Below are 24,793 nucleotides of genomic sequence, written 5' to 3'. Positions count from 1 at the left end.
TGTATTTTTGAAAGCACTAAAAAGTAACAATTAAGACAACTACATTCCACCCCTCTTAAAGGAGAGAATCCCCAAAGAATCAAATCAATTATAAAACTGAGTAAAGAGGAAAGAAGGCAGGGTCCCTCTGTGCTCTAACAAGAACAACCACAAAAAAAAAGATAAACAAGGAAATAAATAAGGGAGTAAATAAAGAAGTAAAAGATAGGGTAGTCCATCAACCTGAGAAAGGAGCCCAGAGGAAGTAAATTTCATGATTGTATATACAGCCAGTACCCGACTTACGAAGGTTTGACTTAATTTTTTTTTTTTACTTTTAATGATACAAACGTGATATGCATTCAATAGAAACCATATTTCAAATTTTGAATTTTTATCTTTTCCCAGGCTACTCATATGTTATAAGATACTCTCCCAATGCTGGGCAGAAGCAGCAGCAACAGCTCCTAGTCAGCCATGTGATCACAAGGGTAAACAACCAACAGACCCATAACCATTCTTTACCCATAGTGCCATTGTTTTTTTGTTTTGTTTTCTTTCATTTTAAGATTTTATTTATGTATTTATTTACTTTGACAGAGAGACAGTGAGAGAAGGAATAAACCAGGGAGAGTGAGAGAGGAAGCAGGCCTCCTGCTGAGCAGGGAGCCTGATGTGGGGCTTATTGCGGGGCTTGATCCCAGGATCCTGGGATCATGACCTGAGCTGAAGGCAGACATTTAATGACTGAGCCACCCAGGCACCCCTGCCATTCTTTTTTTTTTTTTTTTTTTTTTTTGCTTTCAGTACAACATTCAATAAATTGCATGAGCTATTAAATACTTCATTATAAAATAGGCTTTGCATTAAATGATTTTGCCCAACTGAAAGCTAATGTGAGTGTTCCGAGCATGTTTAAGGTAGACTAGGCTAAGCTATGATGGTCAGTGGATTAAATATATTAATTGCACTTTGACTTAATATTTTCAACTCACCATGGTTTTATCAGGACATAACCCCATCGTGAGTTCAGAAAGATCTGTATATACACAAACACATATACACAAGCACACACACCCATACTTGGGATTCTTTGGCATTATCTAGCTTATGTAGAAAGCTACTACTCAAATAATCAATTGCACTAATTAAAGGAACTCTTAGTTCTCTCCTTATGGAAATTAATGAAAAAGATTTAAAACCTTTATCTATAAAGATGACTCTAGGCCCTATAGTACTTTTCTAACAGAAACAGATTAAATGATAATCATGGAACAAAAATAACAGCCAAGCATTACATTAAAAAAAAAACAACAACAGTATTTTGGTTTGTAGAAATATGAACCAGCCATTCATTCACGTACTTTTTCAAACAGGACCATTTTTGTAATATTAGTGATAGAAATCTAGACTTTTGTAATATTAGTGATAGGAATTTAGATAGGAATGAGACTGTCAAAGTTGAAATCCGTGGCTCAGCCTTTAACATAACCTTGGGCATGTTTCTTTCTTTCTGTGCTTCATCTATAAAACGCAAATAGTAACAATTCCTACCTCAAAGTCCTTGTGATAACTAAATGAAATAATGTGTGTAATGTGCCAAGGAGTTTCCAGCCTTTCAAGAACTTAATGAAAGTTGTTGAGATGTGCTCTCCACCCCCAAACTAGGTTTGGTTTTCACATTACAAATGGGTTTTTAGGAATCATCTAGACACTTTCCTGAAATCTGAAAATGATAAGTACAGTACATCAAAGAGTTCAAGTTCCCCCTTCTCTGGGCTGCCACCCCAGGCTCCCTTCAAATGAAACTTTTTCCATGTCTTAATAAGACTTTGTAGGAACCCGAAGTATGCTGTATTCGCCGGCCCTGTTCCATCTGTGCCTAAGAAAGTAACTTGAGTACCGTGGCCCTCGGAGCAACCCTGAGTTGCGGCGGCTGCTCGGTGATCATTCAGGATGGGAACGGTAAGGGCAATCATTAACGGATCAGGCAGGACAAAAGAATCGCCCATCCTCAACAACAACGAACCTGAAGGGAGGACCAAAGCGCACCGGGCGCCAACCAACTCGCCGCATTGATCCTAAGGCCTGACACAACCTAGAAAGGACCAGGTGGATGAACGACATCACAAGTGATGCCAAGTCATTTCCCCACGTCCCTTCCCTGCCCCCTCCTGGCCGGCCGCGGCAGAAGCGCACGCGCAGCTCCGTTTCCGGGCGCCCTCCTCGCGACCCACAATGCTCTGCGGCACCGACCTGTCGCAAAGGCCGCATTTCGGCGGCGAGTGAGCGCCTTGCTTTCCGTGCGGTGCGGCGGCGAAGGAGGCCCGTGTCCTCTTCCTCCTGCCGCGGGGCCAGATCCCCTGACGGTGTCCAGCTGCGCTTAAGTCTGGCCGGTGCCACCTGTCTCCGCAATGCCCCCCAAGAAACAGGCTCAGGCCGGGGGCAGCAAAAAGGCGGAGCAGAAAAAGAAGGAGAAGATTATTGAAGTGAGTACCCACCCCCTCCCCCACTCATGCTGTGAGCCCTCAGGGAAGCAGCCTCCTGGTTCCCCGCTCCACGGCTTCTGCTCGCGTCTTCCGGGACGACGTGTCCCCCTCTGGCTCTGTGGGCCACTGCCCCTTCCCCAGCCCCGTGATGACGCTCCCTACCTCTCATCGCTATAGTGACGCTGCTGGCGCCCCCGCATCTAGCCTTTGCTTCTCCGCCCACGCGCCCGCCTTCACCGACCCAGGTCCGAAAGGGCACCCCTCTCCCCTACCCGTTTCAGGGTTTTGACCTTCGCTAGTCCTTAAAATTGAAGACATTTCTAGCCTGGTGTTTTTGGAAAGTACGCTGAATGGGCTCGGGTCAGACTTTTTCTGGGGGGTCGGCTCCGTGAGGAGCCTTTGTGTTCCAATTTTACCCATCACTTGGGAGTGGTAGTTGTTTCGAGCTAACAAATTACCACTTCGTGGCTTTTTCGATCCATTACAAGTTCCATAGAGTGGTGGTTTCTTTAAGGTCTCAGCTCACCGTTTTGTACATGGCTCTCTATATATATACATTGTGAATTACATCCGCTCTGCTTTAAAAGAGATCGTTTCAGTGTCACTAGCTGTACTAAGTGCCGTACCTGAATTTGTTATGTATTCATAGATATGTAGATGCACATATATATGTCTGTATACACACATTTATTCAATTAGTGCCTTGAGTCTACAGCTCTTTATGGCCGAGGAACATTATTGACGTTCTTGAATGTTTTATATTTGCCTTCTAATGACTACCAGTGAGTTTCCTGAGAGTGAACCATCAGTGACTTTTGAACAGATCTTCGTGTTCTTTGGATATAATTGGAAAAACCCATGACCATTTTCCTATTATGGTATACCTGAATAATGGACACCATTTGTGGAATTGTTACTTTTTCTCAGAACTCGACCAAAATGCATGTTGTTTGTTCTGAAATGAGTTTATTTATAAATGATTACTGGTTTTGTTTATTTGTTTTTCAAAGTTTTTATTTATTTGTCAGAGAGAGAACACTCAAGCGGGAGGAGCGGCAGACAGAGGGAAAAGCAGGTTCCCCGCTGAGCAAGTAGCCCATGCAGGACTCAATCCTAGGACTCTGGGATCATGACCTGAGGGGAAGGCAGACGCTTAACCAACTGAGCCACCCAGGCATACCTAAATGATTACTGTTTTTAATATTTGGTATTTATAGCCTTGAAAAACAGCAGTGAAAACCCTCAGGGCTTCATAGTATAAACCTTATTGGAACTTGTCTTTGTCAATTTTTACATAATTTTTAAATTCTGCTGGTTTAACATCCTTATAAAGAATTCTAGTAATCTTTGCTGAGTTCCAGCTCTGAAGCAGAACCTGTATTCTTTTTTTTTTTTTTTTTTTTGAGTGGGCTCCACTTGGAGCCCACCTTAGGGCTTGAACTCATAACCCTGAAATCATGGCCTGAGCTGAGGTCAGGAGTCGGAGGCTGAATTGACTGAGCCACTCAGGTGCATCCTCCCAACCTGTATTCTTATTGCTAATTTGTTCTATTTAGAATTGTGATGAAGCAGATAGCCAGAACTTTGAAAGCAAATGACTATCTTCTTCACACATGTGACTCCTGTCACCTTTTTGAACAATCTGGACACTGCCACTTGAGTAGATCTCTGGGAATGGTGATCTCATAGCACTCAGTGCTATGTAAACCAGGGACATTTTAGGGATCACATTATACTTGTCAGTTTCCTTTACTAAGATTGAATTAACATGATACAAAGTGAAATTTCCTTATTGACGTGAAATTAAATGTTACCTGACAAAATATACCTCCTGCATTATTGAACTTTAACTGTATGCAGTGATTTTATTTTAAATTGGCAGGAGTAGTATTTTTGTTTTAAGGAGTTTTACATGAAAGTTATGTACTGTTTATCAACTAAAAGTGTAGGTATATAATGGGTTCATTCATCTTGTACACAGTTATTCTTAAGGTAAAGAGAAAGCAACCTTAGTTTCGTTAATGAAAACTTAGCCAAAGAAAAATACGAAATTAGACAACTGCATTTTTTTAACCAAAAATACCCTAACAGTGATGATATTAGCCTGCCCCTCCCCCCATTTATCATATATGGTGGGCATCTTTTTTTTTTCTTAATGGTAGTAAGGTTTTGTAGACTCAAGTGTACTGCATGGATATTTGCTACCAGTGGAGAGGTACAACAATATTGTGAATTTAGTGTTAAGTTTATCATTTGTTGTGAAATGAGATTTACGTAGAAAATTCTGTTACTCAGCCTGATTAGGAAATAATATATTCCTCTTTGTTAAATATTATAGATGACCTTTTTTTTTTTTTTTTTAACTTCCCCCAAACCCTAGCATAGCCTGATGGCTAGTGTATGGGGTTAAGGATGAAAATGGATTGAGGAGCTGGGAGCAAAGACTGATGTACTTCTTATCAGCAAAATGGAACTAATTCCTGTATTATAGAGCTGTGGGTTAAATGAAATGACATTTGTAAAATACTTGACATATAGATAATAAATGGCAGCTGCTATTATTTACTATTTAAAAAAGAATTAGTAAGTGAAAATAATCAGACTGGCCTGTGCTGTCTATATAGAGTTTACTTTCTGTCACCTGAAATAATTTCCTTCTGTTGCCTACATTTTTTTTTCTTTCTCTCTTTAAACCTTCCAAAATGTATTAATTGATTTGCATTAATAGGTATTTTCTTTCTGAAATGAGTATATCAAAATATGTTATGGTTCTGTTAAACATTTATGCAATTATCTCAAATGGCATATACTATTTGCTTTCTTATAGCTAACATTTAATAAACTGAAGTCAACTTTGAGAATTAGATTTGATAATGGGAAGAGAAAGGATCCTTGGGTTGTAGGGCATGCAAATAAAGTGTTCAGCTAAGGACTTGTAGCAGCAAGAAAGTGGTAGTAAGACACCTAAAGAGATGGTATCCAGATGTGTTAAGGATGGAGAAAGAGAAATGATTGGTTGCCAATGGAAAAACTTTAGTCAAGGCCAGTTGTTGATTATTTGAAGTTAGATTAACCAGCTGTAGAATATCCATTTCATGAATGGAGAACAAAAATACATTAGACAGTGCGTGTGGCAGGTGGGGGAGGCAGACAATGACTAACGAAATAAAACAATGCTTGTTTCTGCTTACCCTAGTGTCCCAAAAGGTAGTCTCTAGTTGTCTTGGAGTACTATTCAGTATTGTCCTGCTCTCCCAACCCTTCCCCCTTGTTTTCACACATCTTATTTAAGGAGTGGAGGCTGGCTGTAAAAGAAGCATGATTACTTAATGGGATGGCAGGGGGAAGAATGGGTCAGTTTTAAGTGAAGTCTGGAGTTCATTGAATGTTAAGGCTCTTGGAGCTTCAGAGAGCCATCCTTAAAAAAAAAAAAAAAAATACGTGTTTTCTAAACTGCTTCGTATTCAGTTTTGAACATCTGAAACATACACATACACTGTTCCTTCCTTATAACCTAAACCTTGGGACCATATTGATCCAATGAGGACTACTATTTCCAAGTTTATTTTTCATTTTTTATTTTTTTAAAATAAGAGATTTTTTTTAAGATTTTATTTATTTGATTGAGAGAGTGAAAGCACGGGGAGTGGAGGGTCAAAGGGAAAAGCAGGCCCCCTACTCAGTGGGGAGCCCAATGCAGGACTCCAGGATCCTGACCCCAGCACAAGGCAGTTGCTTAACCAACTGAGGCACCCAGGCGCTCCTCCCAGTTTTATTTTAAGTACGATTTGGGTTCGATTGTAACCTCCAGTCTTCCTGTCTCATACTCCCCACCTGCAAAAAATCCAGGTTAATCTTCACATAAGTGTCCTAAATTGAAGAAAAAGGGAGAAAGCCCTTTTGAAATATTCCAAATTATAAACCATCCTGTTTTCAATAGGTGGTGTTAGTATCCACATCAACAATGTGGTATTCAGAAAGCTTTTTGTGTACCAACCTGCACAGTAACCTAACTAGGTTTCTCTGGAAAATAGTTTTTCATGGTGGAAAGAACAAAGACTTTGCTTGGAGTCAAATATACCTTGGTTCAAATATCATCTGTGTCACTTAATAGTTAACACTTAGTGAGCCATACACAATTATCAGTGTGTTGGAGAAAGGAGAGAAGACAAGTCACGTACAAGTGATAAATTTATGCAGCTTTTTAAATTCTCTCAGTGACATAAGTTTTATCACCCTTTTTATAATTGAGGAAACAGGTACAGGGGTTAAATAACTTGGCCAAGGTTACTAAATTGGCCATTGGCAGAACCACGATTCAAACCCAGGAAGTGTGGCTGCGGACCCCCCTACTGTTAACCAGTGTGCTCCACTACTTTGTAGTAAATCTTTTAACTTCCACAACAGTTCTAAAAGGTTAGAGTGAGACCCACTTTACAAAATAGAAAACTGTGGCAAAAAAGGTAATTTGCTCAGTTTTGTTTAAGCTTAGAACTTTTGCAGCCTGGCTCGAGCTTATACTGTTAAATCATTACACTATACAGTCTGACTTTAGAAGAATTGTTGAACAGTTCTCAGCTTCAATATAACATAAGATTAAGAGGATTCAATAAAATATATGTTGACTTTAGGTTTCATGAATGTTGAATAGATGTGTCCCCTGTCTCTGTGAAAAAAATAATGATTTCTGAGCTCTAACCTAATTAAAGACTTTAAAAACACAACTCATTCATTATCTCTTTTAGGCTGGTTAATTATGTGCTAAAGCGGTGTAATTAAACCAGAAAAACTGTTTTTCTTTTGGGATCTGGAGCTTATATACTTCTATCAGAAACTGTTGTCATGAGTATTTTTTTCTAACTAGGCAGGTCCCCTTAGAGCACTTTTTTCTTTCCTTAATCGTCATATGTTAGTATCTATCTTGCTGTTTGGCCTTGTTTATTCAATAGTTTTGTGATTAACATATGGGGCATGGTTTGAACCCTAGTTACGCTCTTCTCTGGCAGGCCTTATGTAGATGCAGTTGCACTTTGATCTTGATATTTTTATCTAGGATTTTCCATGTCCCCTATCTCCCATGAGAACTCACTTTTTGTAAAAGGAAAGTGCCATTTCATACCCGGTTGCTGCATGTGCTCATTTCTTTTCATATATCACATTATACTTGACCATCTTTTCTTCTTACTGAATTGAATGTTGAACTCTCTTACCTATAAAAACAAGGGACACCAAGGGCACCTGTGTGGCTCAGTGGGTTAAGCCTCTGCCTTCAGCTCGGGTCATGATCTCAGGGTCTTGGGATCGAGCCCCACATCGGGCTCCCTGCCCAGCGGGGAGCCTACTTTCCCCCTCTCTCTGCCTGTCCCTCTGCCTAATTGTGATCCCTCTCTCTGTCAAATAAATAAATATTTTTTTTAAAAAAGGGGGACACCAGCCCTAAAAAAAACTCAAGTTCAGCATGTTTGTACTACTTTTTTTACATGCGTAAATTATAGAAAAGTCATGTAGAATTTTGAAATATGATGGAATATTAAAATGAGAGAAATTTTAAGTAGGGGAAAGTGAAATTTTGGTATATGGATGGATGTAGATGTGAATGAATAAAAAGATACTTCTTAATGAGAACCTTCCAGAGCTAAACTGTCTTCAACTTTGCAAATGTTAAGAAAACTGAAAGATCTGTTTTACTGATTTTGCGATTCTGTAAAGTTACGTCATGCTGAATGTTTTCAAATACTAATCATATCAGTACTGTTTTTCATTTCCAACATGTCCACATAGGTATTCTGCAGCTGTAATACTTCCTATTACTTTGTCCCTTCCTCAGAATAATACCAAAATGAAGGCTTTAAAATCGTCAGTTTATTTCAGACTGATTATTTTCAGAGGGTCTCATGTTCCTTTCAATAGTATAGACCCTTTTACCCCTTCATCCTTTCTCAGACCTAACCACAAACGAGAATGAAAAAGATGCAAATTGCCATTTTAAAATTAAACATCTAGGGTCAGCTAGTCGATTCAGTTGGTAGAGCATGCAACTTTTTTTTTTTCCAGATTTTATTTGTCAGAGAGAACAAGCAGAGGAAGCAGTAGGCAGAGGGAGAAGCAGGCTCCCCACTGAGCAAAGACCCCAATATGGGACTTTATCCCAGAACCCTAGTATCATGACCAGAGCCAAAGGCCGATGCTTAACCAGCTGAGCCTCCCAGGTTCCCTGAGTGTGGAACTCTTGATCACAAGGTCATGAGTTCAGCCTGCATATTGGGCATGAAGCTTACTTTAAAAAATAAATAATTTTTTAAAAAGGATGAAGTTAAACATTTGTTTGAACCTCAGTCTACAAAGATTGATAGTGTATGGATAAGTTGGTAACTGGCTCAGTAGAAGAACAGAGCTCAACCGACTAAGCCACTCAGGCACCCTTATAAATAAATCTTTTTAAAAAATTTTTAAATTGTTTTGAGAAGATAATTCTCTTACAAAAAACAAACAAACAAACAAAAAAACAGTGGAGTACATAATACTTATGCAGTATTCCTAAAATGTGTTCGGTAGTACGTAATCCCTTAGGGTACTCTGAGAAGAATGCATTCTGAAGTAAAAAAAAGATTCAGAATTGCTACATACTGCATCCCTTCTGGTAAAGGCTCTAAGATATCTTACATTTAAGAATTAAAAACACTGTAGGCAAGCATTTTCCTAAACTTTCTTGACTGTAGGTCATCTTGTCCTGTATTCCAACCCTGCACATCCTGTAAAATTTATATTCTGAAACACACTTTGGAAAAAGCATCCTAGAGTAACAGGTTTAATAACGATAGTTGTAAGTATATATTGAATTGTAAAAAATTGTGGGTCGACTTGATGTTTTCGTGTTTTGCATGTTTATATAGCATACTAAAGTTTTCTTACCAGTGCATAAATGAAAGAGTGATTTTTAATCTGACTGAAAAAAGTAGGTGAGAAATTAATATAAATTGCTAAGATATTTCTGTTCTCTTTTTCATTCAGGACAAAACTTTTGGTCTAAAGAATAAGAAAGGAGCAAAGCAACAGAAGTTTATTAAGGCTGTCACTCATCAGGTTAAGTTTGGTCAACAAAATCCACGTCAGGTAAATAACTTAAAATTTCTGCATTTTCTTCATATGGATATAATAAGACATCTGTTACAGATAGACGTATTTGGAATGGTAATTGTATTTTAAAATGGAATCCTACCTTAAAACTTTTCTGCGTCTTGCCTTTGTTACTCAGCAGTATGTCTTAGATATTTCTCTAAGCCATTTTGATATAGCTCTAATTTCTTCTAATGGCTTCATACTATTCTACAATATGGGTGTACTGTATACATCCATTTCACTATAAGTGATCACTTTGTTTCTAGCTTTTTGACATTAGAATAATTCTATGAGCAATGTCCATGTACATGTGTTCTTACAGGCATTTGTGCTTTTTTGTGACACATTTCTAGATCAAGGGAAACGGACTTCTTTTTTTTGTTTGTTTGTTTTTTAAAGAGAGAGAGTGTGAGAGTGCCAGCTGGGTGGGGAGGGGAGAATCCCAATTAGCTCGGAGCTAATGCAGGCCTCGATCTCATGACTCTGAGATCATTATGTGAGTGGAAATCAAGAATCTGGTGGTTAACCAACTGAGCCACCCAGGTTCCCCAGATATCTAATTTTAATAGATTAGATTAGTTTCTGTGGTGATTGTAATCCTTCACATTTTCATTTGCAGTGCATGAGTTGTAGGTACTAACGTTCTTTTAATGTTTTCCAATCTGGTAAGTATAAATTGAGACCTCATTCTTTGCTTTGTTTCCCTCACTACTAGTGAGTTTGAGTATCATTTGGTTTTTTGTTGTTGTTGTTCTGTTTTGAGTACCTTTTCAAATGGTTGTTGGCTGTATGGGTTTATACTTTGCTGACTTGTGTATTCATATCCTTTGCTTTTCTGGTTGTCTTTTTCTTATCATTTTTGAGAGACACCCTTGTCTGCATTACAGATAATTTGTGATGTTTCTGTTTCATTTGCTGTACAATAATTTTTATTTTTTGTATTGTCAGGTATGTCTGGCTTTTTAAAAATACAGTTAAAAAGTCTCTTGCACTACTGGATTATGTGTGTTTTTCCTAGATTTCTATTTTATTTTTACAGTCTATAATATGTCATAAATTTATTTTGTATGTCAGTAAGTTAATTTTCTTTCAAATAAATAGCCACTTACACCGCATCATTTATCCCACCAAACTGAAATACCATTGTTGACATATAGTAAAGTCTCAAATATATTAGGATCTATTCCTGGATTCTCTGTTCTGTTCTGTTTATTGTCTGTCCCTAAACCAGTATCCCATTGATTTTTATTATAGTGACCTAGTAACATGTTCTGTTAGCTTTTTTTTTTCTTTAAGATTGTATTTATTTATTTGACAGAGATCACAAGTAGGCAGAGAGGGGGAAGCAGGCTCCCCGCCAAGCAGAGAGCCCGATGCGGGGCTCAATCCCAGGACCCTGAGATCATGACCTGAGCCGAAGGCAGAGGCTTAACCCACTGAGCCACCCAGGTGCCCCTGTTCTGTTAGCTCTTAAAGGAAGTCCTTTCCCCCAAATGTTACTTCTTTTATATTTTTCTTGGCTATTCTTAGGCATTTATTCTTCCATATGAATTTTGAAATGATTTTATCTATTGGCAACACATTCAAAAAAGTTAGCTCCTTTTCTTCATGTTCTTTAGATCTTTCACTTTCTTGAGTTTAAGCTTTTACAGACATGCATCTTTATTTTAAAAAGTACTCTTTTTGCCACTCTATCCTTAACTTTTGGAAATACTTTTTTTCATCTGAGAATATCAGAATATATGTTTGTGACTGCAATCTGAAACAAATTTCTCTCACATATATTGTCTGCAGATTAGTGCCTCGAGCATTTTTCTTTTCTTATACCCAGCTTGATTCTAGAGCCAAAAACTATTGATCTTCCATGCTGCTAATTTAGTAGCCTGGTTTAATAAAAATGTATGCTTAGATCTTGGAGTCATCTTATTTGTTACATGAACTTAAATTTTAGTGATACTTATCTCTACAGTGGAAAGGCAATTACCCTTGTAAGGTACCTGTGGTGGTTAAATGAGAAGATAATGTGAATCTTCTGGTGCATATAGGTGTGTGAAAAGAATTTACTTTTCTTCCCTTATTCCTTTCTTCAATCCTGTTCTCCTCTCCCTATTTTTCTTCTAGTGGGAAGTATATTGACAGGTAATTTTATATTTTATAGACCCAAGAAAGCCTGAAACTTTCAGTGGTGGTGGTGGTTAGGATTAATGGTACCTTCAGTATTATAATTTTTGATAATTTCTTGGGTACTTGGGCTTTTATCTGCAAAATGAGCAGCAGTCCAGCTGTTAGAGCCAGGCAGTAGGTACCCCACTGTAGGCCCTGTACTGTGGAGGATGATCCTACTCTGTGTCTCCTCTAGACATAGCTCTCCCACAGGCAAGGAGTCAGTGAGGTTAAGGGAGTTTATACCATCCCACTCCACAATACTTCAGGGCCTACAAAGGTCATGTTGCCTATACTTAGGGTATACTGTACTGCCAATGTGCCTGAAGTACTCAAAAGGAAGGTTGTGTGTTCACTTCAGCAGCACATACACAAAAAAAGAAGGGTATGTGCTGGGAGTATGGACAGACCTGAATCCATACCATGTCCTTCCCCACACCTTCCACCTTCATGCACACACATGGTGGGATGAAACTCAGTGTGGGACAAGGAAGAGCCAGAAGTTGACTCTTGTTGTACTGCTGTGCTCCAGTGTAGAACTCCATGGAACCTGGGCATTTTAAATTTGAGCCCGTCCTTCCAGGTTGTAAGGTATATTTGTCAAGTAGGGGTACAAACCATATTTTATTTAGCATTAGTTTGATTTCTAACTTACAAATATTCACAGAAGTGGTTTATGGGCTTCCAATGTATCCTTGCTCTGGGTCCATGAATGTTTAAGATGAACCTCATGAGCAAACGATAGTTTTATTATAGATAAAATGACTTAAATTTTTCTTTTTAAAAAATGTTTTCTGATTTTTCCATTTGAACACATCTACCATATGATCAAAGTTAGGATTTGGGATGTCTTTAGCCTTATAGCATTTGACCATTGCCTTCCTAAAATTTCTCCTTTCTTAAGTACTTTTTTTGTACTGGATTTCCACCTGTATCTTTGATGTTTCTTGGACCCTTTTATGGGCTTTTTAAAGTTGTGTTGGCTCATTTAATACTGGTATTCTTCAGGGAACTGTCCTCTGCTCTTGTCACTTTTTTTTAATCACTTCTTTATGCTATTCTTGAGTAATCTCATACACACTCAAAGTTTTAATCAATTATTATCTGTAAGCTGTTTCTAAAATATTTCAAATCAGACTCTCTCCCCAGGTATCAAGATCCTTGTCCACTTGCCTTCTAAGTAGCTCTATTCAGTTGCTCTGTAAGCATCTCATACTCAGTATGTCTAAAACTGAGTTCATCTCCACCTTCTGCCCTGAAACCTGTTACTCCTGTATACCCTGTCTTGTTTAACAGCACTAACCATACATGTGATAGTCCTAGACCCCACCCTCTCTTTTCTACTTCCTGTCTAGTCAGTCACTTCGTACTGTCAGTTCTACCTCCTTAAGAGTTCTCACCTCTTTCTCCAACCTTGCTACTAATGCCTATTTTAAGCTCTTGTGTTTTCTTGCCTACACCAGTTGCATTAGCCTCTTCATTTTCCTTGCTGTTCTTGGGCTCCTTCTAGTCCACTTTTCACACAGTTGCCATTGTGGTCTTTATAAAATACAGTCTGATTGTGTCATTGACTTGCTTTAAGCCATGGAGTTTTACCTGTCACCTACTGATGCAGTCCAAACTTTTCATCGATGTTTCTCATACTGTGTTCGTTCTCGTGCCTGTATCTTTGCATTGGCTGGCTCTCTGCATTCCTTTTCTTACCCATCAGAAAAATTCATCCATAAAGTATTAGCTCAGTCTAATTTTCATAGGCATATAGGCGTTCCTTGTTCCCAGAGAACCATGTATTATATTACAGTTGTTGACATGTCTGTCTTCCCACTAGAGTCTGAGCTTCTTTAAATAAGCATCTTTATCTTTTCATCTTTGTATTCCCTGTCATCTAACATAGGACCTGACATATAAATGTTTGGATGAATCCTCTAATCATATTAGGTATGTAAATTGTGTGCCTGGAACTATGTCATATGTCATATTTGTTTTGTTTTATCTCCCACATTGACCTAGCTCAGTGTTTTTCCACAAGGGGAATAGGTATTTTGGGTGGTACAGTTCTTTATTGTCTGGGACTGCGCATTTCCGGATGTTTGCATTTCTGATCTTCAAAAGGCACCCTCATGTTTCTGGGAAGTGGGTGGTTGTCATAAGAAGAAAATCCCAGGTGAGAACCATTTACTAAAAGTGCTGGGCATGTAGCAAATGCTTAATAAATGCTTATTGCTGTAAGCTTTGAATATGCTTTTTACTTGGCATGGTACCATTTATAAATTTTTTTAAGTCAACTGATATAAGATTTCGCAGTTTCATTTAATAGTTTAACCACACGATTTAATATATACTTAAAGGCCATTGTAACACTGATACTAAGAGGTATGGACTATATATACATAAATGTGCAAATGTTTTGTTAGTGATGCTCTATGTACTATTGTATGAGAACAGTTTTATTATATGAAAACAAATTTTCATATTATTCCTGGGAATATTTTAGGTAGCACAAAGTGAGGCTGAAAAGAAATTGAAGAAAGATGACAAGAAAAAAGAATTGCAGGAACTAAATGAGCTGTTCAAACCCGTAGTTGCTGCTCAAAAAATAAGTAAAGGTAAACTTTAAATGTCGGAAGTATTATCTTTATCAAATATAATTCATATTTAAAAGCCTCTTGATTTGTTTTATGAATACACACAAAAAGCACAAACCCATAAATACAGAGAATAAACTGATCCTTTGCCAGAGGGGAGGAGTTTGGGGGCCTGGGATGGGCAAAAGGATGAAGGGGAGTGGAATGTATAGGCTTCCAGTTACAGAGTGAAGAAGTCATGAGTATAAAAGGTACAGCAGAGGGAGTATAGTCAGTGGTATTATAATAGCACTGCATGGTGACAGATGGCAGCTACACTTGTGGTGAGGGTGGCATATAGGCTTGTCAAATCTCTTTGTTGTACTCCTGAAACTAATGTAACATTGTGGGTCAACTACTATTTAAAAAACCTTTAATTTGTTTTGATGCATATTTTCTTCATATAAACCAGTGTGTCTGCTATGGAAATGATATTCCCTTTGTCAAAATTAAACTGTATCAATGATTTTCTTATAGTTCCTCTATATATGTGCTCAGCTATGTGATTGTACAACTATAAATCCAGCCACTAGCCCCCCACTTACGGTAAAATTAAGGATTTAGACAGTCTGCTAGTTGATTTATAATCAACCACAGGTTGGTAGACAACCTGTGGTTCTATAAATTATAAGTTCCAAACTCTTGGTAGTATATCTCCATGTATGTTTATATTTCTCTTTTGCCTCTGCCTCATTGACTCAAACTAGACAAGTGACTATGGAATAACCTCTGAGTTTGTTTGGTTTCCCACCCCTGGAAATAAGAGTAAGAATAGAAGGAATAATGGTAAGAATAAAAGAAACAAAAATAGGTAAAAAATGGTGTAGAATGAGCTTTAAAGAAATGTCTTAGTAATCACCTATAAGTGGTATTTTCCTCTCACATCAGTGAATGGAAAATAACAAATTCACCAGTGGTAATTATATCTCAGATAGAAGCTATACTTTGTGATCTGGCAGATTGTAATACAAATACCATGTGCCATTTGACATAGGTGCAGATCCCAAATCCGTGGTGTGTGCATTCTTTAAGCAAGGACAGTGTACTAAAGGAGATAAATGTAAGTTCTCTCATGACTTGACTCTGGAGAGAAAGTGTGAAAAGCGAAGTGTTTACATTGATGCAAGAGATGAAGAACTTGAAAAAGGTATTTTTTTTAAGACATTTTCTTAAAAATATCTTTTGGTTGTTAACTAAGATATTTAGAATTTGAAGAATATTTTGCTCTTAGGAAGGCTGTGTTTGTAAAAAAAAAAAAAAATATTTTTCACAAAATCTGAGTTGACAGCATTATGTCCTTTGGTTAAATAAATGAGGATGTATAAAAAGCAGTTACTTCTTTTGGATTAGTCTCACCCTTTCTTCCAGTACTACCTTCTCATTTGCCTAAACTGCTTGGGATTTTGGTGAATAATTTCATAGCACTGTTTATTCCTATCTTCGGTGCCATTTAAAGAAAATGTGTTAGGTTATAAGTCTTATATCCAGCTTTCCTGTCTAAGGAGATATGCAATATGTTTTGGGAACAGTAGATAAAATTACAGTATTTAGTTTTCGTATCTCTTTTTATTTAGATACTATGGATAATTGGGATGAGAAAAAACTGGAAGAAGTAGTGAACAAGAAGCACGGTGAGGCGGAAAAGAAAAAACCAAAAACTCAAATAGTATGTCCTTTTCTTGAATTGAGTTGCTGTGATATTTATCATTAGGGAGAATTATGTGGCAAGGTATTTGCTGCTATTTTTTACTGGATTATTTTTTAAATTATTGGAGCTTTTTATAAAGTGCATCAAGCTTTGTTGGAATTTGCAAGTGTTAAGTCATACAAAATTAGATTCTTTTTCAAAAGTAGCCTTTGAAAAGCATGTGACTAAAGTCCTCAAGTGTCATTTTCTGAGGTGATTTTACTTTCAGATATGGATGAACACGATCACATATTCAGACAAGAATTCTTTCCTTGTGCAAAGTGAATGGAGGGACAATTGATAAACACCTACTCTAATGATGAGATTTTTAAATCAAGAAGGTGAAAATGAGTTTTGGATAGGTAATGGCTCTAGTATTCCAGGAAATGCACTTTTAAAAATTTGTACCTTTTTTCTCGGACCCAGCATTCATGTCCACATATTTACCTATAGTGCAGTTATAGTGAAAAACCTTGATATGCTAGAAAATTTCTAAACACTAGTTTTATTTATATCTGCTGTATTTTTTTTCAGGAAAAGAATATTGTTTATTAGTTAATTTTCACTTCTTTCTTTTAAAGTTTATTACCTGAGGCTTCAGTACAATTGTATTCTGCACCAAAGGTCACTGTCCTTTGTGTTCCTTTTGTACCTTGCTTGCTTTCTCCCTTCTTAGATGTGAGAAATTGCCTATAATTTCAGGTAATTCAAATAGTATTTGTATCACTATTGCATGTGATGAGTTTTTAGGAAAGATCAAAACAAAATCATTGGTTTTAGTTTTTGTAACCACATTCTCTTTTTTTTTCATTTATTTAAAAATCAGGGTTGGATTACATTTACAAAGACTAAACTGAGGCATGTCCTTTTGTGTAATTCAGAATTTGGAGCAGTGTTGAAAATAGAAATTTTATATAGATCTTCTCTAAAGGGAATTTACCATCATATTAAGTATTTTAAGATTGATTTACATGTACATTTCTGTGCCAAGGGTGTTCTGAAAAGTGAATAGCCTAAGGATGTGAATAAGAATGTACTTGTTCCATATATTTAAGCATTTACCTTGGAAATGGACTTCACTGAGCCACTATTGTGAATAATATTGTCTCTATAGGTGTGTAAGCATTTCCTTGAAGCTATTGAAAACAACAAATATGGCTGGTTTTGGGTATGCCCTGGAGGTGGTGATATTTGCATGTATCGTCATGCACTTCCTCCTGGATTTGTATTGAAAAAAGATAAAAAAAAAGAAGAGAAAGAAGATGAAATTTCATTAGAAGATCTAATTGAAAGAGAGGTAAGTAGAATTCTTTCCTACTATAAAACTAAAGTAGTATTTATCATGAAATTATAATATTTACCACTTGGGGGCAATAGCATGTTATTATGAAAGGGGAAAAAATGCGACCTTTTCCCAAAGTTGCCTTACTTTTTCTTTAGTTATTTTATGTCTAGAATATAAACCTAACCATAATCACTAGTCCATGATTGACATTAATTTTAGGATTATAAAACAATTTTTTATGCCACTGGTTTATCAAATAAATTCTATAAGATTGTTGTACTAGTATATTCATTAAAATGATATTCAGACTGATTGAACTTGAAGTTTTAGATGTTTCCCCTGATGTCTTATTTTTTAGCCATTTTACTAATCAGTAATATGTATTGAAGGAAACAGCTCCTACAGTTTTCCAGTTGTATATTTTATCATCCCTGAGGTCAAAACTCTCACTGTGTTGGTAGAGGGGAATATGTCTCATTGAAGATAGTCTTCTGCTTCTCATTTCTGGTTCAGCACAAAAGAGGTTTACTCCATGAGATAGCAGATGGGGCCACTGAGTTAGTAGATATGGCTCCTGGGAGTGACAAGAAAATGTTGAGATTATTGGAAGTACTAGGTTTAGGATTGTATATTTCAAGTTATATCCATTTTGTCTTTGGATTGTCTAAATATGTTGTGTAAATGTCTAAGGTTGGGATTATATACATTTGTTCTTAAATGGACGTATTGTTTAGTGTCTCATATGAGGCACTGTGCTATAATAGAAAATACAGACTTTGGAGTCTGGTATATTTCGGATTGTTTGTATCCTACTTCTACAGGTACTAGCTGTTAACCTCGGTAAGTTTCCCATATCTTTCTGTTTGCTTATTTGTGGAGATCAGCGTGTTAGCATATGTGTAGAAAACATTTAATACTGAATAGCTGGCAGATGTTCAGGAAGTATTATTTTTCCGTACATTTATTACTTGATTATTGGCTCCGAGGAGCAGATGGTGTTTTTGCCTAGTTTTTTCCCTCTTTTCCTGAGGAACACAAATGAAACTTGGATATTTTCATGGTACTTTTGATATTTTTTGTTTTCAGCAGTTGACTTATTTTAAAACCATTTCTCATATGACAGGTTTTACTCACTTTCAGTATTGAAAAGAAATGCAGCTCAGAATAATATATTTTACTGTGTTTACAAATGTTTGTATCTCTGGACACTCATTTTATTCATTGCCATATAAAATGAAAATAAATCTGTTTATTCTAAATTTGATGTCATAACAGTCACAGGCAAGAACTTAATTGCATTAAGAGAAAATTATTAAATATTGTTATAGGTGATTTGGGGGAAAATAAACAACTCTTTCGTTTTTGCAGCGTTCTGCCCTAGGTCCAAATGTTACCAAAATCACTCTAGAATCTTTTCTTGCATGGAAGAAAAGAAAAAGACAAGAAAAGATTGATAAACTTGAGCAAGATATGGAAAGAAGGAAAGCAGACTTCAAGGCAGGGAAGGCGTTAGTGGTACGTCCCAAACTCACCTGAAGAGATTCTTTATTTTTTCTTTCATTTTATAATTTCTGTGTCATGAAAGAATTTATTATAATTTAATCATGTTTATGTCTGAAATCCATGACCAAGAAATGTTTGAATTTTACCATGAGTTGATATATTTGTGTATCTGAATAGATTAGTGGTCGTGAGGTGTTTGAATTTCGTCCTGAACTGGTTGATGATGATGATGAGGAAGCAGATGATACCCGTTACACCCAAGGAACAGGTGGTGATGAGGTAAGAAGCAGCTTTGGCACCTCATCTCCTCATGTTGATGAAGAGAAACAGTGGAGAATAACAATAGAATAGCATGGTTAAGAGAATCAACTCTAGGGCCTCAGTCCAAATCCTGACTCTAACCTGGGAAATCATTTACACTGTAGGTCTCTACCTTGATCTGTAATAAGGACATAATGATAATCCCTACATGCAGGCTACTTGTGAGAGTTAAATGAGTTAATAAAATTATATTATAGTTCTTTATACAGAAAGTAGAACAGTGACTGGGGTAGATTTAAATGCTTGTATGTATTAGCTAAAAAGTATGTGTTTTATTCTCCTAAAAGGAAAATGATTTTTTTGTTTGTTCAGTATTTTATACTGGAAAAAAAAGGGACAGAGACTAAAAAGTACAGAGTAGGAGGAAGATTGAGGAGGGAGCAGGAGACAACAGCAAAATCACTCAGTTACAGGCAAACATAGCTGATTATTCATTTTTTGTATAGTATAAAATTTTAACCTCTGTCTTCGAGTTGAAAATAAAAGCATCATATTCTGTATGTGAGAGGAAGAAAGTTGAAATATGACATTACTATTTTTTTTCCTAAGAAGTTTAAGAAAACGAGTGAATTTTGGCAGTTGTCAGTTACTGTTTTCACTTGGCATTAGTATTAATTTTGTTTCACTAAGATAAATGTCAGAGGTAAAAGGTAAGTAATTTATGAAAGCTGTTCTCATAAGTAACAACTTTATTTTTTATGTTTTTAAAGGTTGATGATTCTGTGAGTGTAAATGACATAGATTTAAGCCTGTATATCCCAAGAGATGTAGATGAGACAGGTATTACTGTAGCCAGTCTTGAAAGATTCAGCACATATACTTCAGAAAAGGATGGTAAGTATGCTAACTTTTGTATTCCAAGATTCCAAGAACTAGGACACTGTCTAAAGATAGCAGGGGTGGACAGTTAGACCAGACTGGCAAACTGATGTCTGCAGGTACCAGACTGGTAACATAAATATGTGTGGTTTGGCTATATAGAAATAGTGAGTCGTGGAAGCTATAGAATTGGTGGCTAGGTGGATACTGAAGCCATTAACTGGAAGTAGAAGGGGACAAAAATGAATTTGGAGGTGTAGCTAATCAGTTTGGAACCTCATGATTTTGAGATATTTTAATTATCAAAAGTGACACTGTCAACAGGAGAAAAACTTTGGAAAATCATTTTCTTTGGTAGCTTAGAGTGAATGAACTCACCCAGGCACAATACTTAACATGGGAATATTATAGAATATACAGCAAACATCACTTAGAGTACTCAAAAGAGGGAAAGCTTGAGAAGTACAAAGGAAAAGAAAGAAGAGTTTCAGAAAAATTAAGTTGGATTTAAACTGGAAATCTTTAGTTGCAGTAAGAAAGGAGTTGTAGGAATTAGGGTACCAGTTTTCATCAGGATTGCAATGATAAGAGGAATGAGGAGAAAAATAAGTGCAGATCACTCTTACAGATTTTGTTTGAGGGGGAGACATGGTCATGGGAAGGGCTTATATAGCAGGGGAAAAAGAAAAATGGAAGATGAAAGGATATTAGTTATAGAAACAAGATCTGGAAATATAAGTAATAAGTTCAGTTAAGAGAGAGAATGGGGCAAAGGCTGGGTAGTAAGGCTTGTTGATAAAATTTATGTCTAATGGTGCCTTGACTGAGGAGTTGAAAGAAAAGTGAACGTTTGGCATGGTTAGTATGAGAGGAAAACGTAGAATACTAATCAAGACAAAGGTTGAGAGAGCAAAAACTAACCTTATTTTTACAATAAAGGAATGCAAGTTATAACTTGAAAAACTGGCTTGCCCTCCTGAGGTCTGAGTGCTGTCAGGCTATTGTCTTAATGCCAATCTTAAGACTGGATTTGCTCCTTTTAGAAGTAGGGCTGGTAACAGTAGGCAAAATTGCAAGTACTTCAGAGTCTGTAATCCCCCAAGACTTGACATCAAAGATGTTTAAAATAGCTAAAATCTAAGTGAGGCTATTAAAAATTGTCTTTGTATAAATATTGGTGTCTTTGAACATGAAAAGACAGCATTTTTGTTTTCTCAGTCTTTCCTAGCCTATAAAGTAGCTGCATAACCCTAGGTTCTTTTTTCACTATTTGATAAGTTGAAATGTTTTTGGATTCACATCTCTTTGCAACATTACAACTAGTGTGATTTAACTGCTGTCCCCCAAATCAAAAGCTAAGTAGCTGCTAATAAACATTTTTTGATTCCATAGTCATTTGTTCAAAATACTATGTGGAAGTTGACTTTTTAAAAATCTAATTGCTAGGTCATATAGGAAAACACTAAATTATATAAGATAAATCTTGTTTTCAAATGTATACCATTAAGCAATCAAATGTCTATAGTGCACAACATACTTGCACTAGGTATATAGCTTCAGCTTTCTTAGGCTTAGAAAAAGATCATTTCTTGTTGGAGTAATCTTAGGAAAAGCTTTCATTGAAAAAGGAAAAAAAAATGTGTCAGTCTGTGACTCTCAGTTGCTAATGGAATAGTATTTGTTTCTTGTCCTTACTGATTTCAATGTTTACTTTTAGAAAACAAATTAAGTGAAGCTTCTGGAGGTAGGGCTGAAAATGGTGAAAGAAGTGATTTGGAAGAGGACAACGAAGGGGAGGGACAGGAAAATGGAGCCATCGATGCTGTTCCTGTTGATGAAAATCTTTTTACTGGGGAAGATTTGGATGAACTAGAAGAAGAATTAAACACACTTGATTTAGAAGAATGACACCAGACAAGTCTGAAAAAATTAAGCCAGCTCAGCATGAGTTGAAATTGACTACAGTAATTTTTTTCCACCTAGAATTCTTCAACAGGATGTTTATTTCCCATGCTGATTCTGGAGGGCTTACTGTCCTCCAAAAAAGGAATATTCTCCCTACGTCTTGTCTTCTGACTTTGGCTACATCTCATAGTAAGTTCAGAGTAGTTCATGATAAATTGAAAATATAATGGTCATTGCAGAAAATGATTGTTGTAACTGTCCATTCAAGTAGGAAGTGTGACTGCTTTTCCAGCTTTTGGTTTTCATTGGGCATGTATTATAAGAACAACATAAATTTAAATTTAAAATACCCTTCATTTAACACAGTTTTTAATGAGTGTTTTTCTTTGTATTTATGTGTTTCAAGGACTGCCTAAAATACGAGCACTGTATTTCATAAAGAAAACTGCATATGCAGATTCAGTATTGTATATCTTTGGACAATTAGATGGACATTTAAAAAGAAACTTCTTTAACCTGACAGAATCAGCTGCAATGCCCTGTGTTAAACTGTTTTAAATGTTTCCCTCTTCTTTTTTGCCAATAAAGTTGTAAATAAAGACCATCATACATTAAAATCCAAATATAGTCCTTTTTTTTCTTTAAGTTTTTATATGAATATTTTCTTAGAATTTATAGTTTGAGGATCCCTTATAGTTAGCACAGAAGGTATAGACAGTTAATGGATTCTCTTAACTGGTTATGGGACTATGTAGAATACTGACAGTACTACTATGAATTCAGTAAACTATGAATTTGGCTTTAAAAAGAGACTATAGATAATGCTATAGGAAAGAGTAATTCCCTAATTGATAGATATCAGCCTAATTAAATATCACCTACAGAACTAATTACCACTTAGCCATTTTTGTGGAGACCCATGGTATTAACAATATTACATGCTGAAATTTGATTACTATGAAAAAGTGTAAACAAATTCACCAGAAAACTGAGCTGAGGGTCTTTGTCATTGAGTTCCCTGAAAAATTAGGATGATACAGTTAAATGGACATAATTTACAAATGGCAAATTTGTGCCGGCAGCTTTTTGTCATTTTATTTTCAAATATTTGTGCTGTGTTTCTTTTGTTATCTGCAAATAAAAATGGATTCTAAAGCATTAGACTAAGATAATAGTATGAGCATGTCTGGTGATGGCCCCAATTTCATTTCTGCCTCAGATAAATTGTTTGATTTTTAAATCTGAAACTTAGTTTCTTCATCTGCGTATAGCAGTTAAAGTGCTTCTCAGTTATAAAACCTAAGAAAACATGATTGTAAATCTTGTCAAATGATAATATCAAAGTTGATAATGACTTGTACTGTAATTGAAACTTTTAAAATGTAGAACATGAACCAAGTTTATTTCCCATATGCAATGAAAGTATATTTTGTATATAAAAAGACTGCTTGAGTTTTAAAATTTTGATCTATGAAAGATTGTTTATTTCTTTATGAAAAGTTCTAAATGTTACCAATTATAATATTTAATAATGAAATATTTTCAAAATAATGTAGAGTTTAAATCTTTCTAAAGCTATAACCCAAGCACTTCTTTTCTTTTTCACTTTTGAAACCATCTAAAACTTTTCCAAATAATTGTATTACTTTAGACCTTACCTTTAGTCCTTTTACTTTAGGCCCTAAAGTGTGTGTGTATGTGTTTTTAAATGTACGTGGAAGGCCTGTTCAAACAAAAGTACGCTGAAGACTTTTAGTTCTTGAATTTAAAGTATTACTACCTTACAGCAAATACGTGATTTTGAAAACCCAGATTTTCTTTAGTAAGTCAGTCAAAGGGAAATGCTATCATGGAGGTAATTTTTGATACCAACAATTTTTTTTTAAGATTTTATTTATTTATTTGATAGAGATCACAAGTAGGTAGAGAAAGAGGAGGAAGCAGGCTCCCCACCAAGCAGAGAGCCCAATGCAGGGCTCGATCCCAGGACCCTGAGATCATGACCTGAGCCGAAGGCAGAGGCTTAACCCACTGAGCCACGCAGGTGCCCCGTCTTTTTTTTTTTTTTTTTTTTAAGATTTTATTTATTTGTCAGAGAGAGAGAGTTCGAGAGCACAACCAGGCAGAGTGGCAGGCAGAGGCAGAGAGAGAAGCAGGCTCCCTGCCAAGCAAGGAGCCCAGTGCGGGACTTGATCCCAGGACCCTGGGATCATGACCTGAGCCTAAGGCAGTGGCTTAACTGACTGAGCCATCCATGCGTCCCGATACCTACAATTCTTTAAGATGGCCTTCACCTATCTTGCCCTTAGGTTTCTTCCATTATAAATACAATCAATATATGCTTGGAGAATGCAAAATATTTTAATATGAGAAAATCAAAATGTAAAATTAAATCTTCTAAAATAACAGTATATTTCAGAGACCAATCGATACAGTTTTGTATTGTTCACAGTACAGTTACCATATATTAGCACAGTAAATCTGAAATTAGCTCCTCTTTTCAAACCCATTTACACATAACTACATAGTTTTTTCCTACAAATTGTTCTTTTTTCTCATTCCCATTGTTAACATAGTATATCTCTGTAATCTAATTTCAGTTATGAGACTTAGCTTCATTTTAAAAGGCTTGTGATTTAGACATTCAGAAACTTACAGTGTAAGCCTTCCATAGTTTTGCATTTATTTCCTTATAGTCTGTAAAATGAGATTATTTTCCCAAATGTGAGAACTTTCAGTTTTCTCCTCAATATCCAGGAGATTTCATCAGCCCATGTTCTTTTTATCCTATTAACCACTTTTTTGGGTAGTTAATCTCCAGGTTGTACCAGTGTTCTCAAAGGAACATACATCAGTTTTATTCTACATGTACAGCTGTTTCTACCTGTGAATCCTTGAA

General features: G+C 36.3%; 1 protein-coding gene across 1 annotated transcript; it reads left to right on the top strand.

Moving 5' to 3' along the window:
- Positions 1-2,229: 2,229 nt before the first annotated feature.
- ZC3H15 (zinc finger CCCH-type containing 15) lies at positions 2,230-23,438 on the top strand. The gene is made up of 10 exons (XM_080798409.1): positions 2,230-2,468; positions 9,480-9,581; positions 14,245-14,356; positions 15,369-15,521; positions 15,949-16,040; positions 17,176-17,358; positions 18,715-18,861; positions 19,027-19,128; positions 19,881-20,004; positions 21,707-23,438. The coding sequence occupies exons 1-10, from the start codon at positions 2,394-2,396 to the stop codon at positions 21,895-21,897; spliced, it is 1,281 nt and encodes a 426-aa protein (XP_080654535.1). The 5' UTR covers positions 2,230-2,393; the 3' UTR covers positions 21,898-23,438.
- The last annotated feature ends 1,355 nt before the right edge of the window (positions 23,439-24,793 follow it).

Source organism: Martes martes, assembly GCF_963455335.1.
Source record: "Martes martes genome assembly, chromosome: 3".
Classification (NCBI taxonomy): domain Eukaryota; kingdom Metazoa; phylum Chordata; class Mammalia; order Carnivora; family Mustelidae; genus Martes; species Martes martes.
The sequence above is the reverse complement of the archived record's forward strand: the minus strand, read 5'-3'. Positions and strand labels throughout refer to the sequence as shown.